A 21,654-nucleotide genomic window follows, 5' to 3' on the forward strand; every position below is an offset into this window, starting at 1 on the left:
TATACGGTAATAATACTAGTTTACAATATTATATCATTTTTTTGCATGAAATTAGTATTTACTAGACATTTTGTGAACTCAATATATTATAACTGGATTTGTGGCATTATTTCAATGGTTTAATAAATTTAATTGCCTCTCTCCGTCTCCTCCGTTTTCCAACAACTGGTGGGCCCACTCCCACGCCAACTCCGATTCCAGGAACCGGAGCCAATTGGAGAAGTAAGGGATTGCTGACCAGGGCAGCGGCAATGCCCAAAACCGTGGCACTGGCTAGAGGAATGAGGAAGCTTTTAGCCAGCAGAGCCTTGGGAGAAATATCCGGAGTTCCCTTGTGGGAGACAATCTCATGGGAATCTACCGGATACGAGCTGTAGGAGTAGTCCACCGATGGGCCTGGATAGTGGACATGATCTGGACGCGGCCTGTAGACATGGTAGGGAACTCCGGCCTCGGCACTGGACGAGTAGCCGTGTCCTGGCGCCGGTCCTGAATCGTAGCCATGGCTATGGGAGGATCCGTAATCATACTGATATGGATGGTTGTCAAAGGCATAGCTTTTTCCTCCACTTCCACTGCCTGCATAGTGACCTTATTGGTAATTGGAAAATATTAGTAGAAACTGAGATACTGACTTGCTTCCCAACTCACCGACACTAATCCGATCCTGTAGCGCTGCTCCTCCCAGCCGCCACTTGTCGAAGGCTTCACTCAGATTCTCGTTGAGGCTGCTCAGCTGGGAGCCTGTTCCAGAACTGTGTATCCCCGATGGAGGCAATGATCCGATTGGCTTGGAAATGAAGCTGGCCGCCGTGCTGTCGGACTTGGAGGGTGTTGAGCCCGGTCCACGATAAAACTCCGGAGGCGGATCATAGCTCTTGGCTGCCGGCGAGCCTATGGGATCCAGCTTCACCACCGCCTGTCGTTTCTGGGGCTGCATCGGCTTCCAGGAGTCCGTTGGCTGGCTGGCATTTTCGGCGGATGCACGGGTGACGAAAAAACAAAAGCAAAGGCCGAGGGCCGGGAGTAGTTTCCCTTGGAACGCGAACATTTCAACTGAGTGCGCCGCCAGGGAGATGTGGGGATTTTATAAACCAAAAACCATGTCGTCACCTGGAGTGGGAGTCAGAGTTGTGGCGACAAATTGCAGTCAGACAATTTCAAATAGCGATTGCTGTTGTCGCCGCTTCGCTGCTGGCATTGAGACGTCTCGGCGGTGCAGTATTTTGGGGAGCGATTAGTGCCGCCAGCTTGGGGAGCTCTTTTGGAGTCGTCGAGTTCTTTCCACACGTCTTTCAACAGGCGGGATTTCATCAGCGGGACCAGCGGGCGTGTAGTTGGCAATTTGTCCCTCTCCGGGATTATTGAAATAACCGAACTCGAACCGGGCCTAGGCCCAAACACCTTCTGGCGGCCAAAATTAGTGGAGTTATTCGCGCCCCCAGAAGCTATGTTGTGTCGTATGGCTTTAATTAAATCATTTCACGCTGCTCAGCGAAGGGGAATGATCGCAGGTGAGGTCGCGGGGCCAAGTTAAGACCCCCACTCTTGGCTAAAAGAAAGTTCAAGATTTTTCAAGGCAGTTGTGGTAAAAGTTACGCCATTCTAAGCCATTTGTAGTTACGAATATTAGGTTGAAATGTTCTTAAAAGTATGATGACTAAGATAATAAAAGTAATCTTGAGCCGAAAGCAGATTTATTTATTTTTTTTTAGACTTTCTATTTTTATACAATTCTGGCATATCCTCGGGATCCGAATCGGAGCCATCTGTAGAGGATAGGTTACCGTTCTCGTCGCCGACAAGTCGTCGCTTCAGGATTTCGAGCTGTAGCATCAGAATATCTGCGACCTTGAACATCCTCCTTACCTTCCGATGGTAGTCCTCCTGTCGATACGTTTCGCTTGGTCCCTCTCTGACGCGGTCGTAGACCCTGACATGCTCCTTTTGGTGGTGATAGTGCTTTACCACCCGTTTCGACGACCAATACCTGACGTTTTCGGCAACGGTGTATCCTTTTCCCTGGTACTTATTCCGGCAGCAGCCGAACCAACCAAAGAAGCGGTTCTTCACATCGGCGAACTCGATACTGAGATACGCGAAAAAGGAGATGCACCGGGTATCATGCTCCTTGAGCTCCTGACCGGATTCCTTGAAGTAATCGTAGATCAGAGAGGCAAACACGTTCATCATGACGATGGCCACGATGAAGACCAGGAACAAGTAGAAACAAAGTCCCAGCCACATGCCGCCGTAAAAGAGCTCAGAGGGCACCATGCCTCCATTAAAGCCCATGGAGTACCTGGAAAGGGGAATTAAATAAAACTTTATAAAGGTGACAGAAGGACTCACCAAAAACAGGTAATAATGGCTCGGTAAAAGTGTCGGAAGAGTATGGCGTTGGAGCCATTGGGCACCGAAGAAGCCACCCCGATGGCCGTCAGAAGGATGACAATGGCCAGACCGAGGCTGGCCGTCGCCCGCCAGGCGGAGGATAGAGTGCGGGTAAAGTGCTGAAAGACGCGGGCGAACTGCAGGACCTTCCACAGACGCAGCGTGGTGGCCGCCACCAGGAATCCCAAGATAATGGAGGTGAGCTGGTCCACGCGCATCGGTCGCAGAAAGTTAAGGTACTGCGCCCGTGTCGCCCTCTCGATCTTATCACACAGCATGATCTTCTCCCACTCGAGTAAGGTCTTCAGGATCACCAAAACGACGTTCATCACGCAGATAAACAGATCCACCATGTTCCAAATCTCCATAATTACCTTCGGGTCGAACCAGAGCTTTACCAACAGGCTGCGCATGAACTGAATCATCAGGATTACATAGAGTGACATGACGAATAGCGATACGGTGCTCTTTTGTGCCGCCGACTGTATCAGCCTCACGCTCTCCACATCCGTGTTGGTGCACTGCAAGCCGAACATGGAGTTCTCCACCCGGAGAGTGACGACCGAGAACACATTCGCATCCGCACTGTAAAGGGTAAAGTCCAGGAACAAAGCCGAGGTGTTGACTCCCATCCAGCTGTAGGAGCGAAGGTACTCGAGCACCTTCAGGGAGTTTATCTTCTTGGCCATCAGGTAGCTGCAATAGCCGCCGCTCTCCGGGTACACATGCACAGCTCCGTAGTGATTGAAGTTGAGCAGGACGCTGTTCAGGAAACTGGATTCCGAGGGGAGGTGCAGAAAGGGATCATAGATGCGCCAAAATTTGTCCTTATAGTGGAGCCGCTGGTAGGGCAGAGTCCATTCGGGCAGATAGTCCCCACTGTCCCATTTCGGATCGTCCAGGCCGATATGGTTAGTCCTGAGACGCATCTGCCGCAGACGCACCACTCCCATGAGCTGAGCCTGATCCATGGCCCACCAATTCCCATTGTTCAAATAGAAGCTTTCAATCAAGGTTTTTTCAATATAGGGAAACACCTAAGGATTAGGGAGTTATCAGTGTAGGTTTGATAGGTCTAAGATCTCCTACCTCGTACTGGAAAAAAATTTTCGACAGGCCCATGGTGTGCTTGGTATTGAAATTAAAGAGCTGGTACATGATATTCGTATTATAGTAGAGCTGCTGATCCACATGGACTACCACTATCAGGAGCAGGCTGAAGAAGTAGCTGCCATAGAGAACGAGTTCCTTGGCAATCCGGCCGTACTTCTCATTCAGCTTCTCGTTCCGGTGCTCTTCGGTGATGAGCAGCTCGGATTTGAAGCTGCTCAGTCGCATCTTCAGACCGTCGAAGCGGGACTGGGTCACCGAGCTCTTCGACACATGGTAGATGGCATCGTCCTGGGGCCAAACAGCATGGTCGAAGGCCAGTATGATGAACTTGATGGGATCGAAGATGAGGTACTGGAGCACCATCACCATGGCTACCACTATCAAGCCATTGGTGTAGGCCTCGCTCTCATGCCGGAAGCCAACAGTAGCGGCGACTGCGATGAAACACACGAATAGGATCAGGGTGGTGATGGCCAAAAAGACGGTATTCTTCGAAGTGGCTGCAGATAGCACCATGGTTGACTTTGCTTTTAGATATCTTAAACCATCTACTATTTAACAGTATTTAGACTTTTAGACAGCGACCTACTTGGTTCGTAGTAAGTTATTCAAGAATCCTCCTCCCAATAATTAAAAATCATTTAATATATTTTTCTTCAACGTAATTGCATTTCATATTGATAGTTTCCACTGGGTATGTATTGATGTATGTATATTTACGTAAATATTAATTTATATGCACAATTCATTAACTTAGTTAACGTTTTCTAAATTAAAGCGGTATTCTTCCGAAAGATCCTCTTTGTATACTTGGAGACGACTAGGTGCTAGATGGTGGATAGATAACTAGACATACTGATATAATGCATATAATACTGGCTGATCGAGACCTCGCAGACAGGCCGGCCAGGATCCGGTAACTGGCGAGCGCTTTCATACATTTTCGGAATTGACTTTTGGCGGCGAAATCGAATCCGGCGACATCGTTGGACACTTAGAACGGAACCCCTCCACGGCTGGAGGAAACACACATGCTATATACGGTTAGATACAAGGGGGTAAGTTGTTGCTTTTACTGGAGATCCACATTAGTTGAGGGCTGAGCCAGCGGAACGCTTGCCCCAGCCTCCGTGGAGCTTCTGCCACTGGTCGCGCTTGCCCCACATCCCCTTCAGGTTGTTCCATGTTGGCTCACGCTTACCCCAGGCCCCCCTGAACTTGTTCCAGCCCTGTGCCTGCCGCCGCTTGCCCCAGGCCACGTTCATGCTCTTCCAGGCCCGTTTCTCCACCTCCCCATCCGCCCCCAACTCGTCCAGATCCTCGCCAGACTGCATCTGCGACTGCGGTTGCTGCTGCTGCGCCTGTCCGCTGGCCAAGCGCTCAAAGGTCTCCCAGTCAATGGTGTTGGTGCCGTCGGTGATGACCAGCGGCACAAAGTGTCCGGTCATGTAGATGTCTGGGTCCCCCGAGTCCGCCCGCTTACCCCAACCGTTCTGCAGGGACTGCCAGGCCCGCTTGCTGTTCCCGTACAGGTCACCGTCGCTAAGCTGGTCCACCACCACCTGTTCGGTTAGGCCACCAGGTCCGCCTGGCTCCGAGGCGGAGGCAGGACTGGCTACACTTCCACCACTGGTTAAAGTTCCGCAGGCGCTGCCCAGGATAAGCAGACCCAGCAGAAAACCATAATTCCTTCGTGTCTTTATATAGGCCATATCTGGAAAAACATAGAAATTTAAAAGGAATCAAAAAATAATCGAAAGATACCCTCAAAGTAAACAAATAAAAATAAAACCCATTTAAATTTAAATACTTTTCTATTTTTTAATAAATCCCTTACTGCATTACTTTATAAAACAATTAAATTAAAGAACGAATGACGCAAAACCAACGCTATTGGATAGAAAATCCTCCCAGTGCAGAGGTGTAAGCCTGAATCAGGAATATGAATGAATGCCAGGGCAGTGACTGATCCTGTGGCAGGAGCTCGACCACAAGGCAACGCGGAATGCTCAATTAAGCCGCCGGCAAACTCCACTCGACTGCTCCCTGGGGGTCCTGGTCTGCGTGGAGTCCTGCGGCAATCATTTCCGCCTCCGTCCGCGCCTCAAAATTACTACAACACGCGCAGAGCGAGAACAAGCGTAACGATTTAGCTAAATAACCTCTCTAATTGAAAGCGGTGGGGGCCTACAGTCGCTAGTCGCTAGGTGGGGATGGATGGGGATTCCCTCCTGGGCAGGATAACTGAGGTCATGCCGTCTGTCGACCGCTGCGCTTAAAAGGCAGCAGCGCATAACAGTTACAATTTATGGCCTATTAATGTTCCTCCGAGGTAGCAACCAGCGGGTGGGGGCTGCCAGCGAATGGAATGGAATGGAATGTGTGTAGGCCTGTTATCCTGGAAGAGGATGGGGCAGAAAAGCCAACGCAGCGGAATGGCTGAGGAATGCCACCTAGCTTACAGCCGGAATCCGAGTCGATAATGATGCTTTAAAACGCTAATATACTCCCAGATAGTCAAGATTATGGCCGTGTTTACTTTACGGATTAAGTGCCTTGCGATTGCACTTGCGGCCACTCGTGGAGAGTGCAGACAAAAGTGGCATCCTCTAGAGGATTTAGCGAAAGCTAGAGAAGGAGCAGGACCTTATTGTTGTCTGTTTGCATTTCCTGCCAAAGTAGTTTTCGCTATGCGTTCGCATGTGCCACGCAACCATATTGATTTGCATACACACTCCCACCCACACACTCCCTCACATCCTTCTCGAAAGAGACTCGAAGGAAGCGGAAATGACGTCGCATTATGCAGGAATTATGTTTCATTATTGAGCATTTGGTAGGAGACAGGCAAATATTTGCGAAAACAGCTCAATACCTAATTTCTTATTCACGACAATGACGTTATTTGTTGGTAATACCCAGTAAGTTGAAATATTAAGCGTTTTAAAAATGAGAATACATTGAACTAAGTAGTTTGAACTAAGAAAATTATTTATTAAAATAAACTATACTCATTATGATTCTCACCAGGGTGTTATAGAATTGTTTAACTAAAACTAAAGATGAGATGCTTATTTAAAATTTATATACTAAAAACATAAGAGTCTTAATAATCTATAAAGTGATACTACTCATCAAATACATTACTCCTCAGAATAAATGATAAAATATAAATATACAATACATAAATTTAAAACAATTCATGAAAATGTCAGAGTCTAAGCCCCCTATCTATAATATCTATCAAATTCAGGTAAATTATCTGCCTCACTTCATGCAAATAAGATTAGAAGTATATATTTCAGCCTAATTAACAAATCTAATTCCCCGGCCGTCGCCATCTATGATCCCACCGAGCAGCTGGTAGGCGCCAGCATGGAGCAAGCAAGTCATCCACAAGGAATCAACTATTCAAAGCCTCGCAATCCCTGACCCGGCAGGGGAGGAGTCCTATCTTATCTACCGGCGGCCTGTTGCCTGATTAAATGATGTTGGTGGCCGGGCTGTCCGCCTCTATTGGCCAACTAATTGCCGGCCGCCAACCCGTTGGACGCGGATATGTCTCCTGACTGATTGTCCTGGCTGGCCTGAGTGGAAAGCCAAGTTGGCTTAGCAAGGACTTAATTCGTGTGCTTGTCGTTGATTGATTGACGCCGCCCAGATGAAAGTTTCGGCGGCTTTACGCCAAATTATAATATATAGCCACCGCGATGATAGAGCACGCATCAAATTTTATGACCACACGCAAAGTAGGAAGCCCAGGATCTCACATCGATTCCCAGGATGTGGGGCAACAACGTGCCGGTCAACTTGTAATTGAAATTAACTGAAAATATTTATGGCCTTTTGTGGCTGACAGTTTTTCGGATTCCGACCAGCTCTGCTCCATTATTAATTTCCCAGTCTGTCTCGGAATAATTCATTTGGTGTCAGGGCAGAATCGTGAGTCCTGAGTCCTCAATCCTCTCGTCTACTTCAAGTTTATTTGGCAAACAAATTGAAATGAAATTTTCGCGCCAAAATTAAACAGCTCAAGCTGGAGCTGGAAATCGAATTTGCCTGCTAACCGACTATCCTGGTGTATGTATAGTACGTCTTCGTCTCGATAAATAGCTCCGGCAAATATTTGCCAAAGGATGGCATTTGCCAATAAGTATTTTGTTTAAATAGGTTTCCTGCCGAAACCCACGCTAAAAAAAGAACTCCTCTTCGGCGCTGGTGCTGGTGCCAAATGAAAATCTTTCAGGGGACATGGACATTAGCGAAAATTCGTAAATAAACAAAATATCCGCAAAAGAGTAAATATTCAGCTCGTCTCAAGCAGGTTAGACTTGGTGGTGGGTGGGCTGGTTAGAGTCCATCCTATCCGGGGCTATTGTTTGGTCGAAGGAGTTCTGCATAATTTAGCCATGTTTCGCAAACATATTGTGCGCCGATGAGCCGACGGAATTTTCGGAAATTTTATTAAATTTTCAGCTAATTTTGGCCATGGATTTTTCATTAATAATTTAAGAACTTAAAGTTTGTTTTTCAAGCCTTTAAGTAATTAATTAACTAATTTTGTGACCTTGTTTAATGGTATATATTTGGTATATAATTTTGTTAAAATTCAATTTTCTATCTAAACCTAATAAACCTAGATTTTAGTTAAAAGGTTTTAGTCTAAAGCTTTTGTTTAATAGACATAGACAATTGTCAAATCGAATTAAAATCTCTACAATTAAACCACAAACACTAGTCTAGAAAAACTTTTCGCTTTTGGAAAATCATTTCCTGTTGCCCACAATCGAATTATAGAACCACTCACCTGAGTATATATTTGTTCACAATTTCAGTGTCCTTCGTAGGTTTATTTGCGGTTTTTCAAAGGGCAACCCGATTGCAGCCCAGTTGCGTTTTGAACCGTTCTACAGGTACTGCCTGCCTTTATTTATTCAATTCTTTTTTTTACACATAAATGAATTTTCAGGTCCGAGAGCAATTCAATTAGCGTGTGAATTGGCTTTCCCACAGCTGGATTGTTCCTTTCTTTTTTTTGTGGATTTTTGGAGCTGGCTGCTTGTTGGCAAACCTGTTGATCTACGGCTAATGATACGCAGCCCGGTGCGGTGCTCGTTTATAAATCAAAGCGGAAGCCAGCCGAACGGAACCGAATCGAAGTTGCACACTTCGGCTTGGCTCGCGGAGGACTGCTCGCTGCGCACGCACACAATGGCAGCAGGATGTCCGATTGTCAGCGGAAGTGGCCGAAAAGTGAAAAGTGTGTTGCCTACTTAGCGGGGTATCGATGTGTGTGGCTGCCTCCAACTAGCTTTTGTGTGTGTGTGTGTTTATTACATATTCTTGTCGATTTGATGGCACACATGCGCGGACCACAACAATTGTTTATTTTTGAGGAGTCACCAGCCAGTCCCTCCCCAGTCCCCATCCTTTCGTCCCGATCCCCTGGGGAGCTGCGTGGGCCTTGGACTCATTCAAATTCAGGTACATGCCCTCCTTGGGGCATTTAAAATTAAACACTCCGCACTTACAATGGCATGAATGGCTGAAAAAAAGGACCCTATTCCTATTGGCAGGATGGCACTCAGCGAGAGCATATTGCATATTGCATTTCTTTGTCGCCGGGTGGCAATTGACCAAGCAAATACAATTCCAAACCGTTGCCACCTACTCGAACTTGCCACACGCCGGCATGCTCCTCCTGCTTCTCTGCCTTGCGACATCTAAGCATCCGGACGGGAACCCTTTTAGTGCTTCATGAATATTTATGGCGATATCGGGACGCCTCCGACATCCAAAGCACTGTTGTTTTCCTTCTAAAAAATGAAGGAAAACGTGCACCTTCAATTACAAGTGTTGCCAAAGTACCTATGAAATACACACGCATCCCAGTGTGTGTTCGGGGCGACATCAACAGGTTTTCATTTGCGGGCATTTGATGGGCGCTCCGAATAAACGATGATGGGAATATTTATGACACTGCTCTGCCGGTCCGTATAATGAATGGGCCATGCGAATGGGACATACCCCCTTCTAACCTGGCAGCCATACCATTCCCCACACCTTTAGCCTTTTTCAGACGATAAGCTACGTAGTTACTAATTGATTTGGCTTCTGATAAATCGCTGCGGTATCGGAGAGTACCGGTGACAGGTACATGTGTTCCACCTGGAAAAATTATAGTTAAATAATTGGGGGTTTCTTTTTATTGAAAGTTAGAAATCTTTGAAAACAGCTCTGAGTTTAAGCGCTATTAAGCTATTTGTTTCTGAAATTATAGGCTTTTTGGACGTGCTTCCAAATATTTTCTATTATTTTACCTAGTATTTATTTTACCCCCATTTTTTTGTAGTGTCCCCGAAGGGGTTTTGGAGTGCAGCAGCAGCAGCAACTGGAGCAGCGACGACTGTAAATCATTTTCATTTACGTGTCTGGCCTAATTGCAGTCATCCGATTGGGACCTTTGAGCGATCTATTTGGTACGTCACCACTAATGTTTCATTTGCATGGTGACAAAAGTGAATTAAATGGGTTTGGTGTGACTTGAAGGCGGAACTGTCGCACAATGGCAAATTGCATTTAAATGGAATGGAAGCCTTGCCTTGACCACGACATTTAGTAGTGCTCCCACTACCATGACCTTCTCATTCTCCTCTCATGCATCCTCTTCTCCTTATTTCGTTGAAAAGTCCACATCTACATGGGAATCCCTTGGTGGTTCCATTGTGAAGATGATGTAGTTGACGCTGTTGGCAGCTAATAATAATTTGTTTGCTCTTTGCATATGCCATCTGGACACGAAGGGCAGTCTATAGAAAAGCCAAGGAAGAAAACATTCAACCCTATACATTTTATTTTATTTTATTTATACTTATTTAAAATATTAAAGGTTAAAAATTGTAATGTGGGTAGTAGAAATAGTTCTATATTTATTCATTCTGTTAAAACTTAAAAGTTAGAATCTAATATCTATATAAAATAAAAATTAATAATTTATTATTATTTATAAGAAAGTGATTATGAATCCTATTGGAAAACTTATTACGTTTTAAATATGGCGCCTTATCACAGTCCAATTGGAAACAGCTGACTGCCTGCCTATCGGTCTGCACACATCTCCAATTGCAAACGGTCACATTGAGGTCAACCAAAATAAAAATAATGCCGGCTGACAAATAATTTAATTTACTTAATATCTAAGATGATAAGAACACCCTAAAATGGATGTAATCCTACCGCAACAAGTGCATGATGCACAGAAGTTCCTGGATTGTGCGGAGAAACTGGACTACGATGAATTCGAAGCGGTAAGAAATGACCAGTTTCCTAGAACACACATTTCATCATATATATTCTTTTTCTTAGAAAATGTTCGTTTTCTGCTATGCTAGCTGCGATGTTGATGTATTCGAGTTGATGGGCAATGACCGACTGTCGCAACTAATTTACGGCTGGGAGGTATGCCAACTTCAGGCAAGGACATGCTATCAGGAAGAGTCACTGCGTCATATCGTCAATGTGTTGGCGCACCACTCGCTGCAAATGTGGTTCAGCCAGGAGTGGAGAACGTGCTCCGAGGGTCTCAAACACATGCTTCTTTATTGCTTAACCAAAGCAGTGCCGGCTTTCTACCAGATGGAGAATCTGTGCCAAATCAATTGGCCCTACGTGCTGAAATTGCAGACGAAACCTTGGAACGTACCCTATTTGCAGGATGTGTTTAGGAATCTTCACCTGAAGAAACAGCATTCCATTGAACACGCAGTTCCCGCTGCCACAGATGCGGGTAATAGCCAACAAAGTCATACAGGAACCACCTCTTAACCTCGATGTACTTTCCAGATATCACATTCCTCCTGGAAGATGGTTTAGAACTAATCCTCCTTCGACTTATGCAGCTATTCAACGCTGGAAACTTTGAGGCTTTGAAGCAGCTATCCCTTCGTATGCTCGCTGCTTGGTTGAAATCCAAAGCCAAGGAACCATTTGAGTCCTTAGTACAGGACACCAAGTCCATAACCCTTATAGGGCATCTCTACCTCTTGACTGTGTTTGTCAATGATGAAAATCGAGGCTATGCTATTGATAATTTAGTAAGCAACAAAAGCTGGATATATTCATTTAAAAATTCTTAAAAATCCCTTTTTTTAGATGTACAATATTCGTTTTTATGCCCTGACTATGCAAGAGGCTCCTGTCTGGGACGAAATCAACTTGACACCAGCTCGCCTTATTGCCCAGGTCTGCCTACGACTACAACTCACTAAAAGTGGCTTTTTCGAGCAGATAGCACTCAAAAAATTCAAGCTTAACCTGGTTACTTCCTTTGCCGTGATGATGGATGCCTACACCAGCTATGTGCTGGGGAACCAGTTGCTAGAGCTAATGTCTCTTAATGAGCATGATTTCTTGGAAAATTTACCGCAGTTCAAAGAACTAATGTATCGATATGTGGTGGAGCGCGAGGGCAGTGAACGATTTTTGCTGGAAGAGCTCAACAAGCTGGAGCAACAACGAAACAGCCACTATCACCCCCAAGTGGTGAGCTATAATCTGAATTTTCAACAACAGATCTGCAAGGGCAACCGAGCCAGCAACATTGGCAACTACAAGAACTGCGACGACGATGAGAAGCCGGTTCTGGAAACGGACGAGGAGCAAGACAGGCAGATAGATCCCGTCTTCCAGAATGTGCCCAACAATGAAGAGGTTCTTACCTTTGTTTATAAACTGTTGGCTGAACGGGTGAGTTAATGATAAAGCCTATTTTAAAAATTAGTTATTAAAATGTTTTGTTTTTCAGAATTTTACGGGCTGGAAGTTTGCCAAGATTGCCCTGCTCCTGAAGATTATTGGCCAGCAACTGAATGCCATTGAAATTTGGCGCTATCATCCCGGTTTGACCACCGAGTTTATGTTGAATCTAGAGCAGAAAATGTCGCAGAACTATGCTGATCTGGCCAAGGTATTTTCGGAGCACGCCTTTATGGAGGCAGAGTTCTGGCTGACGGCCTTCTACCTCAATCCAATAAATGTTAACTACAACGAAGTTAAGCGCTGTTCTCGCATCAAGAAAAAGCGCCAGGAGGATGATACCTGGCAACGAGCGACAGCAGAGCATAGCGTTAAATATGAACTCCTCAGCTCCACCATCGATGTAGATGAGATAGTAACGGTTACCAATCATAGTGCTCCCGTGGGAGACTACGATCCAATATACAAGGCACTTCAAGCCCTTCGGTTGCCTCGCAGTATTATTAAAGACCTCCTAACGGTGGCGTTTCAGCCTCGTAATAAGCGGTACTCCTGGGCCCTGGACTGGTATACCCTCCATGAACGTTGCTCCGCGTTGCTCAAGAGCAAGGACTTGAAGAACAAATTTGTGGCTCTCAACATGGCCGAGGCCAACGATCGATTGGAGTTTCTGAAGATTGACTATGCCAAGTACAAGGATCGGCCGCAGCTAGATTATGGTACTATAGAGGAGGGTTATGAGAACGCAGCTCATTTGGGCACACCGGAAGTGGAGCCAGAGGCAGAGACAGTAGCGACAACAGTCGAGGAGGATGTCAAGGCCAGTCAGCAGAAAAGGAGGCGACCCGCAAAACGGAAGTTTTGGGATGAAGGTAGGAATTGTAACCTGTTTTTGAATCTAAATGACCTACAGAACTTAATAATTTCAGTGCTTTCGGAAGATGAGGAGGAGGAGGTGGCAAGCTCAAGTGGTTCGGAAGCCGTATACACTGGAAACGGTCGTCGTAAACGAGTTCGTGCGGCTGCCATGGTGGCCAATGCTATGCTCTCTGACATGGACCGATCGGTACGTTGCGGACGACGATCCAGCTCCCCATATGCCATAGAAACTAAACAAGAATCTGAGTCAGAACCAGAGCCAGAGCCAAAAGCTCCGGTCGAACCACAAAAACCCTCAACCCCCAAAGAAGTCACTATGAAGGAGGAAAAACAGACAATAGGCGATCTGATGGAGGCGCGAACTAAATTCAGTAACGAAACAAGCGGCTTCAAGGCCTTTGCCGACATCTGGAGCTTCGAGAAGGAGGAGCTGCAGAATGTGGAGAGTACTGGCAATACTCTGATGGAGTGCAGCTCCGTTCTGAGTAAATTCAAGAACCTGCGGGCCTTGAGACAAAACGCAGCCACACGGACACCACCTTCAGAACCGGTACCACAACCATTAGCATTGGTGAAACCGAAACTGGAACAACCACTGACCCAAGAGGACTCTCCTCAGAATGCAACTGAAACCGATTTCGACAATCAGAGTGCTAACTCAGAGACCTCCACAATGGCTACACATGACTTTAATGGCGAGGACGATGACGTTTTTGATGATTTGCCCGCTGCCAGTGGAGATCATTCATCTCAAGGTATTCCCACTGTGGATTTTACGAAGGATTCCGTAGCGGTGCAGCCCAGCCAAGGTAGGGAAGAGGAACTCAATGCAGGAGGCAAGCTGAGAGAAGCACTCACAGTACAGGGGACAAAAAACTGTGTTAACGAGGGGGATTCTTTGGAACTCACTGAGGAGCTAACTGAGAAGCTAATTGAAGAGTTAACCCAGGATGAACCCGATGAGCTAGCTACCGTCAACTTGTTTTTAAAACAAAAAAAAGAACCAGAAGATAAGCAAGGTGAGAAAACGCAGGAAGTAATACAGAACGCACCAAAAAACCCAGCCGACCTGCCAGTCCAGAAGCCAGAAGCACCTTCAACATCTTCAGGCTTATCCGCAACCTTTCCAAACATAGACGAGGACACCGACACTGCCGAGGAGACACTACTCGAGGAAGAAAAAGTCCGAAAGGCGGAAATTAGACGCTTGAAAACCTTAGAAACAAAACCAAATTATAGTATTTTTTGTGGCAAATCCCAGGACTTGGAACGAGAACGCCTGATTCAGGAGTGCCTGAGCCGCACGGCAGAAGTGCGTCTTACCAAGCTGACGCCTCTGGACATTGAGAAGTTACGGGGATTTAGAGTACGGATTAAGCGCACCAATCTGGTGAACTTCTGCCGGGACCAACTGCAGCGTAAACGCAGAAAGTTCCCGACGGGCCGGTACAGTGAGGATAGTAATGCATCTACGCATAGCTCTGAGCTCAACCAAGCTGGCCGCAAGCGGTATAAACAGTTCATACACATTACTTCCGATTCACCGGGATGTTCCGCTTCGCCAAAGCCAGTCTTTAAAGCCGTTGCCTCCGACTCCTCCACAGATCTTGAAGAGGTGCCGGTACCGGTGATTGCAGTCAGGAAACGTGGTCGTCCACCAGGACCGCGTTGCAAAGTCAAGAAAATTATTCGTCCCATAGCCATAGCCATGAATCCCATAGCCCATAGCCATCCCCCAGCCGATGTGATTGAGTTGTCGTCTGATTCGTTCTCCTCCAACTCACCGGTGCCGGTAATCAGCATCCGAAGGAATCACTTTACGCAAGCGATGGAAATGGATCCGCTCTACGAGGAAGAAATCGTTCCCTTCTAACGTGCCGGCAAGGAGCAGCTAGAATCTAGCCCTCCGGCGAGGTTCTACGTGCTCGGAACGAATGCAAGGTCCAGGGGTTGCAGGAAAGGCTATCGGGATGAAAGAGAGCTGCAGAGTGAGAAATGGAGAAAAAATAGGGAAAACCGGCAAATCGAATTCGGTTCGCTTGTTAGAATGCAATTAGCCCGAGGCATATATTTGGTATTTGCTTTGGCTGGATTCTGATGAAATTATGTGCGTGTACATCTGTTTGTCCAAGTCCCCGGCTGTGCTATTGTGTTTCGGTCAGTATTTTGACTGACGACGGCCGGAAGGCTTGTGAAAAAAAATATTATTTCGAGTCCTGGAAATTTAAACGCATCCACACTTCTATTAACTGCCTAATTGATATGCATTGTGGTTATAAAAAAAACCAAATTAGCTACACGCGTCGGAGGAGCACTTGAACAGCCATGAAGAGTGTGACGACGTCGGCGACACGTGGCTGTTGGTGTGAACTTTGGTGGGCAGGCATGATTGGGGATGATTATGTTAGGTTTAAAGTTTAAAAGAAGCGTATATAAACTTAGTTTTAAGATAAAAAGTATATTATGCAGTTGCAGTCAATGTAAAAAACTTCTTACTTCTAAACTTCTATTAACTTATTTAAGTGTTTTTCCTTTTTTGAATTTTTTTGAAACTTTTTGTAAGTGCCATTTAGATATTGAAGAAATGGTTACCATATTATGTACATCCTTGAAGGTCATCACAATTACGTATTAAAATATTAAGAAATAAAAAACATGATGAAACTATTCTTAAAAATTCCCACGAGTAATCAATTATCCATTTTTCCCAGCTCTTCATAGTCCTATCATCCAATTAGCATCCTTGACACTCTCGAGTTCTCAAGGTTCACGTGTTGGTAATTTGCGGCGATAGCTACATATCATAACAAACCCGCACGTGTCACCAGTTATAGCCTCCACAATCTCCAATTTTTCCGATCCTCCTTGCAAGGATTTGGCAATAGATAGAAATCCCACTGAGCTGGCACACTTGGCCACTTGAGCAGCCGTTTAGACCGCGGCACGTGCCAACGCCTGGATCAGAAGGATGTAGAGGATATACATAGGGGGAGGGCCATACTTGAGCTTGGGAGGCAGTGTTCACTGTGCACATGTTGCATTTTCGGAAGTGGGTGAAGTGGGTATCCTTTTCGGCCACGTGCCACTAACCCGTTTAGCGACAAGCGTAAGCCCTAAACGATTATTGTGGTTTTGTGGCGAAAACACCGAAAGAGTTGCTGGTAATTGAATCGTTGGAAGTGCAATCGCATTAAGCTTACTTCAATTGAACTTTGCGATAAAATTAAAAAGCATTTCAGCAGGAGAATGATTTCAAAATACTCTTTTTTGAAGTATTTTTTAAACTTTTATTTGTGGTTAGAAAATAAAACACTGATTACTAGAGTTGGGATATACAAATGTTGATGATTTTATTGTTCTTATTGGAAAATAAAGGATTATTATCTTTAAAAAATCTATATAGCTACAAACAGGCTGATTAGAACAAAAAAATAGCCAGAATCTAGGACCTTGAATCTAGAGGATCAAGAGTCAAGAAAATATGACTATTGCTTGGAATTTTATCATAATATCCGTTCATCTTGAGTTAAAAATCTACAATAACCTTTGAAAGGGTATGTCCATGTTGCAATCTCCAGGGCCTAAGCTTTGATGAGTCCACTGGCGACACCGCTGATCCTCGGACTCAGCCATCCTTCCGATTGGCTTAGAGAGCACCGCTCGGCGGTAGAGCGTGAAAAATGCTCGTATTCTGACTGGTAGCAGGAATGAATCTCCGCCAGGTTTTGGCCCGTATCTCCTTAGTGAGCGAGCTGAGCTATAATGGTGGTGGTGATGATGGTGGTGATGAGGAACTAAAAGCCACCCCCGGGCGACAATCACGGCGCATATCTTTTGGGATTTGAGCTGCCGAGCTGTGCTCTGTTTTGTGTGTTATGGCGCCGCCACGACCGACGACAATGCGCCGAGGGTTGTTACCGCTGGAACAGCATGTAGACCGGACCCAAATCAGCGGGCTTAATGGCTGACTGGCACATAAAACCGGTGCGCACTCCATTCCAGCTTTTAGTTGGTGCGGGCACGCGAGACGAGAAACGAGACCAGCGATACTCTAAAAAGCGGAAATCGGAAATGAGCGAATTGTGACCACAGGAATACAGTTATACACTTACACGGAATATCCTTGGGATCATGTCTGCTTGCTACAGTGGCTACACGCCGGCCTCGCAGTCCTTCGACTTTGACGAGGACGATGACGATGCATCCTTCGACAGTGGCTACGAAAAGAGCTTCGAGACGGATCCGGGCCATATAAGTTCCCGCCGGCGTCTGGACTTTGATGGCACTTCGCCAGCTCCGGCGGCGCAGATTCCCTTCGGGACTGGAGCCTGGGATGCAGCCGCACCACTCAACTCCCCTCCGGCCGCTGCAGGATTCGTGGGGTTGCTGGACACCAGCAGTAATCACAGCACCCGAAGCGGAAGGACTCTGGTGGAGCACCTGAACAGTCGCGCCTCGACCGGAGCCTTCGATCCGTCGTTCACCAGCACGCCGATGAAGTCGCCGGAAGATCCGGATGCGCCCCGTCCTAAGCGCAAGTATGCCGTCGGCAAGAACCGAGTTACCAGATCACGTAGTCCCACTCAAGTGGTACGGATCAAGCGAGTCCGCCGGATGAAGGCCAACGATCGGGAACGGAATCGGATGCACACGCTCAACGATGCTCTGGAGCGACTGCGGGTGACGCTGCCCTCCCTGCCGGAGGAGACAAAGCTGACCAAGATCGAGATCCTGCGCTTCGCCCACAACTACATCTTCGCGCTGGAGCAGGTCCTGGAGAGCGGGGGCTCCATCAACCTGGATTTGGAAAAGCTGCAGAACTTTACGCTGAGCGGGGAGAGGATTACCAAGGAACTTTTCGATGCGCTCTTTGTGAATCCCCAGCCGTTTCAAATGTTTGGTGGCAGGATGTTCCACTACGGCCAGGGTCCGCTCAACCAGAATCAGCATCCTCTTGGCCATCCCATGCATCCTTTGCAACAGGATCAGTCGGCACCGCAGGGAATGGGCTATCAGCAGGGATTGGACTATCCGTCGCAACAGCATCCACCTGGATTTGACTTCACGGGAAGCATGCGGTTCTACCATCATCACCAGAAAGAGCATCCTCATCCGCATATACAGCCTCCTCAGCTCCAGCAGGAGACCAGTCCTCAGTTTTCACAGGAGAAGTACGACATCTTCCGGAGCACCTTCGATGCAGCCGCTAATCTCCAGCCATCGAATCCTGAATCAATGCACCAGCAGAGTAGTTTCTACACCCAGACGCCACCTTGGAAGGACTACCAGGAGGATCATTCGCACTACAAGCCGTTTGCTCCACAAGTATAGCATATACTTTAGGACACGGAGTTTTGGGGCTTATCTAGGAGGTTCTTCCGGGTGATATATTTTAAGGGGCTTGGAAGGGAACTGATGTAGAAGAATCCCCACAACCGATAATCCCCAAGACTTACTTTATTTAACAAAGTAACTCCTGGGTATTATCTAAGGATTTCTTTTATTTCACTTTCCTCGTACTTCTAAAAGGATATTAAGGTTTCTTAGTAGAATGCCAAGATCTTCTAGAGTTTGTAATTTAAGTATTATAAACTTTATTTGATCTTAGCATTTTCATACCTGTAATCTGATTTTCAAATAAAAGATCAATAGATTGATTTTTTTTTTTGAAAATCTTTTAAGAATATTTGGTATAAAAGTGCTTTGTTTGTAAGGCATTTTTCTTCTCAAAATATTCCAACAAATCCTTACTTATATAGTACAAATCGGTTGTCCAAGTACCTTGCCATCGTAGCATTAAGTCTTATCCTCTATCATAATATCAGGTATTAGCCTTAGTCTGCTGTACAATCGATGATCTTTATAGGTTATGCCAGATTCTATATCAATTATTGCAATGCAAGGAAAGCGAGCTAGTCAGGACTACAACATTAAGGTGATAAGATTGAATTTCGATGTAAAGCCATACTAATTTATTTTTGCAAATAAAGTTGACGATCAAAACGAGCCAGAAAATTGTGTGTTATTCGGAGGGGGAATTTACAAAACTCCTGGCAAAGTCAAAAATACTAGTAGCCAAGGCAAACAACCCTGAGCAGGGAATCTGTATGCGTGCGGATTTGAGATCCCAAAACAAAGGACTTAAACTCAAATAAATATTGTATATTGCAGTGCACATAAAGGGAATGGCTTTGCTCTATGTCTATGTGTGTATATTTTTATTGTAGGGGGCATTTTTGCGCCCTTAAAATTCGACATGGGGTGAGTTCTCCCAGTTCGGAGTTCGAAGTTCGAACAATGCCCGGAGATTGCCCGCCCGTCACCTGCCACGCCACGGAATTACAAAACGAATGTACCAGGAGCAGCAGCAGCAGCAGCGGGCAATCCTGAAACATGAGCTGCAAGGACGTAAGGCAGTGGACCTGCATGAATGCCACTCAAATTATTTAGTTGAACGAACCGGCAAGAGTCGAGGGAAAAGTACCCAAATGCCTAACTGCCTCACTGACTGAATGACTGACTGACTGACTGACTGGATGGCTGACTGGATATTTTCCGTTACCAGGCAAGGGTGAGAAAGGATGCCAAGGATGCTTAAACTCTGGCAAGGACTTCAGTAATCTTAAAACTGTAATTACAGCAATGGAGTGTCTCTAGTACGGCTTAAGTTACCCCTCTTGATTTCTTTACATTTTATATTTGAATAAGTATTTCATTAAAATAATATATATTTGAATTAATAAAATATCAGCTGCGGGCTACAGTAGTTTCCAGATATACAATAGATGGCCTGCATTCCATCTTCTAAGCCGACGTTTGTCATTTGAGCAGCTTTGTTGGAGGTGTCGGGGATTTATCTTTACAATAATCATTATTGGGACCGGCATGGGCCCGTTGTCCTGTTGTCCTGTTGTGTGGCAAAGGCGCAAATACGCAGCGGGTGTGCCAGCTAAGCTGCATTCAATTTTCAGGACTCCGGCTGAGGGAATCCGGGAAGGGATGTGTGGTAGATGAAACCTGGTACGGGCTGCTGCCATCATTAGCAAGCTGCTTGCTCCCTGGCAGGGTGGCTTCGTTTCGATTCTTATCTTTGGCTCAGTGACGACTACTCCCTCTTTTTATTTGATCCTGAATGCTAATGCACTATGAGGCTGCCAGGAAAACAATTTGGCGATGGCCATAAGGCGATAAGCAGACCAAAATGGAAACAAATTGTCATGGACATGCTAAAAGGCGGAAACACAATGGCAGGACTGTGTACCTTGAACTGCGTCAAGTGCAGGTCCTTGGAGGGCAATTCATATGCGGTCCGATGAGATTGTACAAAGGATACGGTTTGGTGGTTATTGGAGAGCTCAAATCCCAGATAGCCCAAATATCTCAGTATTTTGTTTTATTTCTGAGATTAAGCGATGCAAAAAATCACAAGTGTCTTTCGAAATAATTTTTTTATCGATCTGATAAAAATAATGGTTGTTAGGTTCGTCATTTTTTTTCCCTCCCAAGACGATAAAAGGAATAAAAACGAATCCTCAGAGGAATAATATTTTATGGTCTTCAGTTATTGAGAAATTATTTAAAGAATGTCACAAATTATTTACTTTGGAAAAGTATGGTTTATAAATATTAAATTCCAATAGTTTTGGGGGTCAAAAGTCTAAAAAAAAAGGAGTCACATTTACCCTTTAACCCTCGCCAGTACAAGCATGAATTATTTAGATCATATATCACATCATTTCATTCCAGACGGCACTATGGCAATTTGTCCTTGCCTTTTTTTTTATCGCAATTCCCATTTCGCAGATGGAATTTTATTTGCTGAATTGATTGTTTTACGCCTTTTTAGCAAGAAGTTGGCACACATTTCTGCCGAACCCTTTCCCTTTACACGTGCAAGGACTCGGCTGGTTGCCCATACCCTTCCCTGACTTCAGGATATTTTTACCCCTTTATTTTTTGTTGTTGTTGTGTACCCCTGATCAAACAACATCCTGAGATTCGCTCTGGTGCTGCAGATACATGTTCGCTTTTTTAGCGGCAAGTTGCTCGACCTTTTTACCATTCATTGCCCTGCTCGAATTGGTTTATCTGTGAAATCTGTGACGTTCTCTGGTTGATGTTTATGTGGACCTTTCGGGGTGTATTCGATACTGATCCAAAAAAAAAAAAAGTGTACCTACATGTATGCATGTCCTTTCTACCTTTGCCGCTTTCGAGTTGTGTGCTCATCTAACCGAAAAACATTGGATAAACAAACAGCCGTTCGAGTATTTTGTTACATTTTAGTTTTCGAACCCCGGGCAGGACCTATTTTGTTTCCATTCCTCGCCAGAAAGGAGCGATTGAAGCCAATCTGGCACATTTGTGTTCAGTGGATAAGCGGGAAACTGTAAAATGTTATGCAAGCCCTGATTTTTAATCCGATCAAAGCGGTTTTAGTCAAATTTAAGCAGATTTATGTCACATTGTTATACCAGAAAGTGGTGCACTGTCTGGGGAAAAGAATAAAAACAT

The 21,654-nt window shown here is 45.5% G+C and overlaps 5 protein-coding genes across 5 annotated transcripts; 2 read left to right on the forward strand and 3 right to left on the reverse strand.

Annotated features, from left to right (window-relative positions):
• Positions 1 to 41: 41 nt before the first annotated feature.
• LOC108124679 (uncharacterized) lies at positions 42 to 1,052 on the reverse strand. Its single transcript, XM_017240450.3, has 2 exons — positions 652 to 1,052; positions 42 to 591 (listed from the first exon to the last, which is right to left on the reverse strand). The coding sequence occupies exons 1-2, from the start codon at positions 1,049 to 1,051 to the stop codon at positions 107 to 109; spliced, it is 885 nt and encodes a 294-aa protein (XP_017095939.2). The 5' UTR covers position 1,052; the 3' UTR covers positions 42 to 106.
• A 640-nt stretch (positions 1,053 to 1,692) lies between these two features.
• On the reverse strand, positions 1,693 to 4,073 carry brv2 (brivido-2). The gene is made up of 3 exons (XM_017240420.3): positions 3,484 to 4,073; positions 2,353 to 3,431; positions 1,693 to 2,302 (listed from the first exon to the last, which is right to left on the reverse strand). The coding sequence occupies exons 1-3, from the start codon at positions 4,021 to 4,023 to the stop codon at positions 1,702 to 1,704; spliced, it is 2,220 nt and encodes a 739-aa protein (XP_017095909.2). The 5' UTR covers positions 4,024 to 4,073; the 3' UTR covers positions 1,693 to 1,701.
• An 82-nt stretch (positions 4,074 to 4,155) lies between these two features.
• Mip (Myoinhibiting peptide precursor) lies at positions 4,156 to 8,672 on the reverse strand. Its single transcript, XM_043212489.2, has 2 exons — positions 8,315 to 8,672; positions 4,156 to 5,221 (listed from the first exon to the last, which is right to left on the reverse strand). Exon 2 carries the CDS (start codon positions 5,217 to 5,219, stop codon positions 4,596 to 4,598), a length of 624 nt encoding a protein of 207 aa, XP_043068424.1. The 5' UTR covers positions 5,220 to 5,221; positions 8,315 to 8,672; the 3' UTR covers positions 4,156 to 4,595.
• A 1,972-nt stretch (positions 8,673 to 10,644) lies between these two features.
• On the forward strand, positions 10,645 to 15,791 carry LOC108124780 (uncharacterized). The gene is made up of 6 exons (XM_017240625.3): positions 10,645 to 10,814; positions 10,873 to 11,293; positions 11,350 to 11,600; positions 11,659 to 12,252; positions 12,311 to 13,133; positions 13,191 to 15,791. The coding sequence occupies exons 1-6, from the start codon at positions 10,728 to 10,730 to the stop codon at positions 15,011 to 15,013; spliced, it is 3,999 nt and encodes a 1,332-aa protein (XP_017096114.2). The 5' UTR covers positions 10,645 to 10,727; the 3' UTR covers positions 15,014 to 15,791.
• A 1,361-nt stretch (positions 15,792 to 17,152) lies between these two features.
• tap (Basic helix-loop-helix neural transcription factor tap) lies at positions 17,153 to 18,653 on the forward strand. The gene has a single exon (XM_017240432.3). It carries the CDS (start codon positions 17,272 to 17,274, stop codon positions 18,469 to 18,471), a length of 1,200 nt encoding a protein of 399 aa, XP_017095921.2. The 5' UTR covers positions 17,153 to 17,271; the 3' UTR covers positions 18,472 to 18,653.
• The last annotated feature ends 3,001 nt before the right edge of the window (positions 18,654 to 21,654 follow it).

Source organism: Drosophila bipectinata, chromosome 3L (genome assembly GCF_030179905.1).
Source record: "Drosophila bipectinata strain 14024-0381.07 chromosome 3L, DbipHiC1v2, whole genome shotgun sequence".
NCBI classification, from domain to species: Eukaryota; Metazoa; Arthropoda; class Insecta; order Diptera; family Drosophilidae; genus Drosophila; species Drosophila bipectinata.